Source organism: Mastomys coucha, unplaced genomic scaffold, assembly GCF_008632895.1.
Source record: "Mastomys coucha isolate ucsf_1 unplaced genomic scaffold, UCSF_Mcou_1 pScaffold22, whole genome shotgun sequence".
Taxonomy (NCBI): domain Eukaryota; kingdom Metazoa; phylum Chordata; class Mammalia; order Rodentia; family Muridae; genus Mastomys; species Mastomys coucha.
In genome coordinates this window covers 7,780,300-7,789,576 of record NW_022196905.1, presented here as the reverse complement: position 1 = coordinate 7,789,576, position 9,277 = coordinate 7,780,300, and the positions used below count along the sequence as shown (strand labels likewise).

The window sequence follows — 9,277 nt, the reverse complement described above, 5'->3', positions numbered from 1 at the left end:
GCTAATGAACCAAATTCTTACCTTCAACTAATGTCTGTGCCACCCTCCAAGCAGAACCATTGTTCATTGAAACAGTTTGTAAATGATTTTATGGATAGACCATCTTAATACACACACCATTTCTTAAGTGAATGTAACCTGTTCTCTGTGGACTGAGAATGAAGACTCAAGTCAAATAGCTTTGACCATAGCAGGAAGTCTGTATCCAAAAATCGAGCCTACAATTCATTTCTTGGTGCAGCAGAACTATCAACTCTCAGCTTAGCTACGGTGGAGGTAAAATCTTTTGGTGATGTTAGGGTCATTGAAGTACAGCCTTATTACAATGAAATCCAATGCTAAAAATTGTTCTTATTTTGGGCTTGTACCACAGTAAGAGCCAAGATTTTAAGCTCTACTAAAAACAAAACAAATAAACAAACAAAAACACTTTGTCTATTTATGTTCATTAAAAAAAAAACTAGTAGCGATGTATTATTTTAAAATATACAGTTAATATGTTTTGAGTTATTTAAAATTTATATTGAGAAAAACATGTATTTTCAGTATTTCTGTAGACAAGCATCTACATAAGACTGTTCAATTGATTGTTGTTTTATATCAAACAACTTTTATAATACTCATTTTTATTGATATGATATTTTATAAATTTTAAAGAATATGACAAAATAAAAAAAAAAAGGAAAGGCCCTGCAATGGTGGAGCACACCTTTAATCCTAGCACTTGGGAGGCAGAGACAGGCAGATTTCTGAGTTTGAGGCCCGCCTGGTCTACAGAGTGAGTTCCAGGATAGCCAGGGCTACACAGAGAAACTCTGTCTCGAAAAACCAAAAAAAAAAAAAAAGAAGGAAAGAAAGAAAAGAAAAGAAAGAAAGGTGTGGTAGGTCTTGAAGGGGGGTCTCTGGGAGGAGTTGGGGTACAAAAGGGAAACAAGAATATGATGTAATTTTATTTACTTAAAATATGTTTTTAAATGTTAACAAACTCAGATAAATTGAAATTATGTTTCTTTTCTTATACTGCAATAACACTTAAATTTAAAAAAAATAGATTGATTGAAAAAATACTTCTTCCTCCTTGGGGCTAGAGAGATGGCTCTACAGTGCAGAGCACTGACTGCTCTTCCAGAGGACAAAGTTTTGACCCCAGCATTCACATGGCAACAAGCTCACAACCATCTGTGTGTTGCACCATGCTTGCATGCACTCCAGTCGTCTTCTGGTCTCAACAGACAGCAGACACATATGTGTTGTAGACATATATTCAAGCAAAATGCTCACACTCATAAAAGAAATAAAATTTAAAACATTTTCTTCTCTTCTGGAAAACTTTCTCAGTTTCCCTTTTGCCTCTCAAAGCCCCCCATCCCCCCACCCCAGCAGCAGCAGGCAATAGAACAGGTACTTTCAACACTCTGGAATTGGGATTTGGAAAACGGCTTGCTATGCCAAAATGAGGACCTCAGTCTGATCCTAGCACCTATGTAAAAAGCCATGCCTGTAATCTTTGTGCTGTGGGGCAGAGAGAAGAGGCTCTCTTGGGGGCTCTATAGACAGCCAGCTTGTCCTAATCAGTGAGCCCTGGGTCCCTGTTTCAAAAGACAAGGTGAAATAGCTCTGAGAAATGGCCCTTGGCCTCTACCTCCATCCTCACCCAAACGCTCTAGAATCAGAGGAAATATTGAAAGGACGGTGTCTTACACTCACTTGCTGAACTGCCCCAAAGCCAAATGTTCCCAAAGATTTGTGTTTCTCTCAGTCACTGGGGCTATAGTGGGCAGCCTTACCTCTCTCTGTTTCTTGGTACTGGTGCCCTAGATAAACCCTCCCCTGCATGTGGGGTGATCCATGACTTGCTTCCAATGAGAACAGGTCAACAACCATGGGCTGAGTTCCAGGAGCAGCATCTGAAGACCTCCCATCTTCCTGCCCACACTCCTCCTTCCCCTAACCCTGGCTATGGAAGAAGCAAACAGTTTATATATTAATGTTTTATAAATATTTACAAGGTAAATTCCAGGCAGAGGGATTACTGGCTCAAAAGGTGCATTTGCTTTTTTAAAAACTAAGCCAGACATGGTACAACAGTCAGGAAGCAAAGGTTCATGGATCTTTCTGAGACCAAGGCCAGCCTGGTCTACATAGTGAATTCCAGGACAGCCAGGGCTACATACAGAGATACTGTCTCAAGAAGAAAAAAAAAAAAAAAAAAAAAAAAAAAAAAGCAGACTGCCTAATTATCCTCCAGAAATGTTGACAATCAATCCTGCAATATCATGAAGGAGCCTTTGAGTGTTGTGAGTTCGGCGGGCTGTTCTGTGGGAGCTTGGAAAGTAAGATTGTTGCGAGCAGTGCTGAGGATGGATGCCTGGCTTGTGGCACTTCAGAGGGAAGTTTAACGACTCTATCAGGGTCATTTAGCTATTTTGAATTGAGATTGTATCATTCTGGCAAGCTGAAGCTGAAGACTCAGCCATGATTAACAAGAGATCAGCATCATTGAAGTGAGACTTCTGCATTACTGGGACATTTGATGCTAGTTAATCAGAGCTCAGACGTTAGCAGTGATTGAGATGAGCATCACTGAGGTGAAATCTCCTGGGAAGTATTGTTTCCTTTGGTCAGCACACGGAAGCTGTGACCCAGACATGGCCAAGGGTGTACCCTGTGCTGGCAGCCAAACTTGGTAGTGTAAGAGTCACCCAGGTGGTTTTGAAGCTATGAATGAGTCATGGAGGGAGGCTGAGGCTTGGCACTGTGTGGCAGGAAAAGTCCCTGACTAGAGCTCGGGAGAGGCTCTTAATGAAAGTGCAGCCCAGTTGCAGCACTAAACTCCAGCAGTTTTGGAGATGCCAGTGCCATGGGATGACCACCAAGAACAGTGGCAGTGCATGCTAAATAAACCTTTGCCCATGTTTCCTTGGTCATGGTGTTTCTTCACAGCAATAGAAACCCTAAGACTAAAGCCTAAATCCTAAACTAAGACACTGGGCATAAACCCCAGGACTGTATGCATGGTAGGCAAGCAGTCTATCCATGAGCCACACCAGCTCCCATATGGTCTTGGCTATTTTTTGTTCCTCCTATACCTTTGCACCTTTTAAAATAACTGACTCATCTTTTTCTTGCTGCTGTGGTTTGAAATAGGACTTTTGTTGTTGTCATTACTGTTAGGTTTTTGTTGTTGTTGTTGTTGTTTTGTTGTTGTTGTTGTGTTTTTTTTTTTGAGATAGAGTCTCACTGTGTAGCTCTGGCTGGCCTTGAACTCAGAGATCCAGCTGCCTCTCTGCCCCTCTGCCCCTCTGCCCCTCTGCCCCTCTGCCTCTGGAATGCTAGGATTAAAGGTGTGTGCCGCTATTGCCCAGCTTGCCTGAAAGTTCTCAATCATTTAGGAACTAAAATAACTCTTTGTCATAATGTTTCTGAGAAGGGTTTCTTCACATACAGGAAACAGTAGGTGAGTAGAACACAGTGGAAACGTGCTTCCTTTTTGGAGAGGGCAGTTACACTATGGTGGCTATTGCTCTGGAACTGGAAGTATAGACAAGAGCACAGACTCTCTCTCCTAAGGACAACTACTGAAACAGATGTGTCTTGGTGACTTGCTGCCACTCAATAGAATATACTGAAGATGACATCAAGCATCACATAGCTGATGCAGCATTTGCTGATTCTCTGTCCCTCTGTGGGTACCTGCTTTGTTTTGTTTTGAGACAGGTTTTAGTTTGATAATATCCCCCTTAGATACAAACATTTGAATTCTTGCTCTCAAGTTGGTAGAACTACTTGGGAAGGATTATGATGTATATTGTCCTTGTTGGAGGACATGTGTCACTGTGGGTAGGTTTGAGATACCAAAGGCCCATGCCATTCTCTCTGCCTCTTGGTTATGGCTCAAAAGGTAAGTTCTTAGCTACTGTTCCAGCACCATGCCTATCTGCTGCCATGTTCCCTACTGTGACGACCGTGGAACCTTAAGCCACACATAAATGTTTCTTCTATAAATTGCCTTGGTCATGTGCAGGGCGGTGGACCATGAGATGAAGCCTGGTAAAGTCGAGCTAAAGGCTAGAAGCCTTGGAGGCCCTGAAGGAACCATAGGAGCTTTGCTTACTCCCGGCACCAGGCCCCTGCCACGTATGTAGCCCCCTCCCAAAGATTTGTGGCCATCAGTCACATAAGGACAATGCCCCCAAGCCCTTCCACATGTAGATGGGGCATCCTTAACATCTCAGACCAAGACAATAGGAAAAGAAACATGACTGAAGTCAAGTAGGCTCAAAACAGAGTTCTCGATACTAATGAGTTTCCTAGAAGCCTAAGGGCATTGCCAATAAGCTTTCCTTCCCAGACATTTCTCCTGGCAAAAGGTATTTAATCTCAGGCTCACCCTGAGAAGTGGGGTATGGTTTTACTTGTCCATTTTCCACCATGACAATAACTGTTCAGAACCATGGCCCTGGCCTTGTCGCAGGCCCGGGACCCCTGAACCAGCTCTGGCCTTCCCAACCCTGGAGCAGTGTCTCCGGTTTCCCTGAATCCCAGCACCATCCCTGGCATTGGTTGTGGGGTAAGCGCAGTCATCCTCCGTGTGTCCCACCTCCCCAAGTGGTCACGCCCAGTGGCAGGGAAGATACAGGGCCAATAATCTTGTGGTCATGGTGTTTTATCTCAGCAACAGAAAAGTAACAAAGACAACATGGTTTCATTATATGACTCCAACTAGCCTGAAACACAGCCTCACTATGTAGACCAGGCTGCCCTCAGACTCAGAAATCTGTGTTGCTCATTCATCCTGGGTGCTGTTCCACACCCGGTGGGCTGTTTTCTTTGTTTGATATCCATCTGTATTTCTATTTTGTTTGAGATAGTACCTCATTATGTAGTTCAGGCTGGCCTCAAATTCACATTCCTTCTGTCCCAGCATTGACTGCAGACATGTACCACCACACCCAGCCCTCATTTGGCATCTTTAGTAGACCCTCTAGCCAATATTACAAGCTCAACAGAGCTAAAATCCACTTTAAAAAAAATCACTAATCCTTCCTCTAGGATTCCTATTTGGGAGTCTCTCACAACTCCTAATTCAGGAGCCACCACACCCCGGTCCCCTTGCACGATCACCTTCCAATGGCACATCTGTACCCTTCTCACCTGAACTGGCACCAGAGTAATCTCCATATCCTACCCATTCCTGGGTCCCTGCCCCCACCCATTCCTGCCTTCAACTGTTTGTTACTGTTCTACTTCAACATAAAGAAATGTAAACCTGGGACTAGGTAGGGTCTTCATTTGACTCCAAAATTAAAACAAAACCAAATAAATGCAAACAGCATCACAGAACCAATAAAATTGAAATTAACAATAAAGTGCCATATGCTCTTCCTGAGTGCACTGCTGCTGTCCTGAAGCTTGTGGATTCTGGGGGTCTGTGTGCCTGGACCATGACAGCTCCTGATGGAACTTTCACCAAGCCTTGACTTCTACAGAAAATACTGACTCAGACATACGCGATAGTGTCAATCTCACACATACTCTTATCAGTTTAGGATGGAGTAACTTGGTTCCATCAATGCAGAGATGGAAGCAGACATTGAAATTACAAACTTAAACTGGAACACACAGCAATAGGGATATGTAGGTAAGTCTTATTTTTCCTTAAATGGTAAGTATTCATAGCAGCAACACTACAGTTGTCAAAAGGCAGAAGCCACAGAACTGTCCATCAACAGATGGAGGGTGAGCTCAGCACAGTGTGCACACAAATGCAATGTCACTCTGCTATACAGGCGTGAAGGTGGTTGACATCCACATCACCTGTGAGGACACTGCTAAATGACACAAGTCAGCCTCAAAAGGAAACACACGAGAAGTAGTGAGACTCGCAGGGACTGGCAACTGGGACAGAAGGAGGGACTGGGAGCTACCACTGGGGTTCAGTGTTTGACTTCTATCAGATGGCTTCTGTGAATGGCTGGAAATGATGACCGTCTACCAATGTTAATGAATTTACCACACTGAGCAATCAGGTGTATGTGTGTTTCACCATAAGTCAAGAGTGTAATGTAGACTTTTGGTAAAACATTAAAATGCTTCCTGAACACACAGAGTCTCTGAGTATTTTGCACACCTCTCTCAGCCCAGACCAATTTAATGTATTCCCCTACCATGCTTCTACCTCACTTGGGACCCTGACAGCTGCCTGGCTACTCAGTACCACTGACAGGAGCCCTCAGCTGTAACCAGCAAGCTTTCCACACTGACGTGTCCCCCCGACCTCCCAGTCACATTTGCTCATATTTCCTGCAGTCCTCTGAAGGTGGCCATTAGGCTCTATGCTGAATATTCCACATTTGATCAGTGTATTTTTACCATTTATTAGAGATGAAGTCTTGTTGTATTGCCCAGATTGATCTCACATAAGATTCAAGTAATCTCCTGAAGTTGGCCTCCCAAGTAGCTGATACTATGGGTGTGTATCCCCGTTCCTGCCTTTGACAGGAATTTTAAATGACAGAAATCAAGAATGGTTTAATCCTAAAGCTTGCCAAATCTAACAGTAGGTTTTGTTGGTAGCAGTTTGCTTTTTGAGCCAATCCTATAAAGTAATAATCAGTACATGGAAGGTTCTGGATTATAAGCAGTGCACAGAGGACCCCAGACATAGATTTCAGGTTTCCCATGATGAATCATGGGATCATGTGATCATGAATGCCTCTGATCAAAGAATCCAAAGTGTGGCCTTTCTAAAACACCTGAACAAACATGATACTCACTGCTGTGCTAGACAGACATTTAAGGATATTTATTATAGTCAACCTACTAAATTCAGATTTGTTTGTTAAAAACTATATTCGAGCTCAGTATTTTACATACAGAATTTTGCACAGTTCTCTTCTTCCACGAAGGTAAAATACCATCTGTATTTGCTCACTTCTCATCCTCCTGCTGCCTTGACACGACCCAGTACCCTCAGTCGATCCAAGCTGGTCAAAGGTTACACTTCTCGAACAGCTTTTCCTGCACCTCATTTCCTCTCCTTATGTTCTCGAGCATAGCTTTGAGGTGTAGGGTATTCTTTTCCAAGATCCACAACAATCACCTCCTTAGAAAATGTCACTCCTTTTAAAGGTCTTTTTTGGCTTCCCGAAACTGAAGATCTGTGGACATGTATGGGTATTTTCTCAGCAAGCTCATCCTGCAAAGAGAATGGAACAAACCAATGACCAACCTATGAACAGCAAGGAGCCCCATATCTTAAAGCATTGTTAATATGTACATTGAGAAAGTGAAATAGAAGAAGAGTTTTCAAATGGTAAAAGAGCTTTCAGCAGTGATAATCAACCATGCCTGGCTCCCTGCATTGATACCGACTAACATTATTTGAGGCATGTAGTCAAAGCTGAGAGCGATATGGCCTAGTAGCCTGTCTTAGGTTCTGGAGGCATGGTGGGAGCTCATGAAGGTTCTAGAAGTGTTTGTGTGCAGATGTGGAAGGTTCCCAGGACTATGGTAAGGACACAATGCTTGTTTAGCAGCCACAGGCAGGTTGCAACTCATTTCAGTTTTCCATAGGACAGAAGTTTAGATCCTAGATAAGTGGCAAGGACTTTGAAAGCTCTAAGATCCCAGGAGTATAAGAAAGACAATGAAGGGGAAATATTAAGATGAACAGGAATATAAGAATGAAAACTAACAGTGGAAGCCTGAAGCTTGACAATGCCTCACCTAACCATTATGATCTTATTACGCCCACATGGTGACTCTCCACCCTGATCAAACCTATGCCCTAAGCAACCCCCGAGAGAGAACATGTCACCTCATGGTTGGTTTCTCTAGCATTCACAGGCTGATGTGTCTGTCTGTTTTTATACTCTTCTGCCTTGATGTTGTCTCCTACGGATGTGGCCATCTCTTCCTTACTCTGCCTTTGCACAAGAATGCTGGGCCTCACTGGAATGCCCATGTCTACGAAGTGCAGTAGGACCCTGAAAAGTCATCAAGAGTTTTTTAAAAATCCATACATCTTAGTCGACATTACCACAAATAAAAATCGCTAGGACATCCACAACACTTTATGTCGGTATGTGTATTTGTGTGTGTGTATGTGTTGGTAACTCTGTGTGTGTGACTGTGTGTGTGTCTGTGTGTATGACTGTGTGTGTAACTCTGTGTGTGTGTTGTATATGTGTATATGACTGTGTAATTCTGTGTATCAGTGTATGTATGTCTATGTGTGTGACTGTGTGTATGTATAACTATGTGTGTGTGTATATCTATGTGTGTCTATGTGTGTGACTATGTGTATGTATAACTGTGTGTGTATGTCTATGTGTGTCTATGTGTGTGACTGTGTGTATGTATAACTGTGTGTGTGTGTATGTACATGTGTGTGACTGTGAAACTGTGTGTGTGTGTGTGTGTGGTATGCGAATAGACAGTCTCTTATCTGACTGGGTGTGTATAGAGTTCAGAGGTTGGTTGTTACTATCTGGATGTCATTTCTTCACCTTGTTTTCTTTGGGGGGAGCGGTGGATGGGAATCAGTCAGTAACCCTGAAGTACACAGCCCCCCTGGGCTAGGGTCCGTTTGTCTTTGTCCCTAGCTGGGGTTACAGATATTGCTATCATACTTGCCTTCTTATGTAGGTGCTGGAAGCCAAACATGGGGTGTCACACCCAAGCAGCAAGCCCTCTCCCCAGTCCCTCAACTTACTTGTCTTGATCTCTGGGTTTGTCCATCTCTGCATTAACAGCTAAGCAGTCTTCACCTTCGTTCTCACCTGTACAGAAAGTCTTCACTGGCTCCTCATGGTTGTGACCTTGGTAACTAAAACAACAAGCAAAGCTTCAAAAAAGAAGGCTCTAAGGCATGGTATGACTTTCACTTTTAAAGAGGAAACTGGCACTTTTAAAACTCTGAAATGGAACACTTATACTCCATTACTTATTCTATTTCTTTTTTTTTTTTCAAAAATTTTTAAAGTTTTATTTATTTATTTCATGTATGTGAGTACACTGTTGCTGTCTTCAAACACACCAGAAGAGGGCATCAGATCCCCATTACAGATGGTTGTGAGCCACCATGTGGTTGCTAGGAATTGAACTCAGGACCCTCTGGAAGAGCAGTCAGTACTCTTAACTGCTGAGCCATCTCTCCAGCCCTACTTATTCTATTTCAGTTGGGGTTTTGAGACAGGGTCTCCCATAGCCTAGGTTGACCTCAAAGTCAGGACAGCCAGGACTACACAGAGAAGCCCTGTCTGGGAAAAAAAAA

General features: G+C 43.0%; 1 protein-coding gene across 2 annotated transcripts in view; it reads right to left on the bottom strand.

Annotated features, from left to right (window-relative positions):
- Positions 1–6,781: 6,781 nt before the first annotated feature.
- The window catches only part of CUNH2orf74 (chromosome unknown C2orf74 homolog), a 3,715-nt gene continuing 1,219 nt past the window's right edge, over positions 6,782–9,277 (bottom strand). For both annotated transcript variants that reach the window (XM_031342937.1, XM_031342938.1), the window contains exons 3-5: positions 8,717–8,830; positions 7,820–7,988; positions 6,782–7,198 (exon numbers count right to left, since the gene is read on the bottom strand). In XM_031342937.1, the coding sequence (XP_031198797.1) occupies positions 7,028–7,198; positions 7,820–7,988; positions 8,717–8,830 (454 nt within the window). In that variant the 3' untranslated portion in view covers positions 6,782–7,027. The remainder of the gene's footprint in view (positions 7,199–7,819; positions 7,989–8,716; positions 8,831–9,277) is intronic.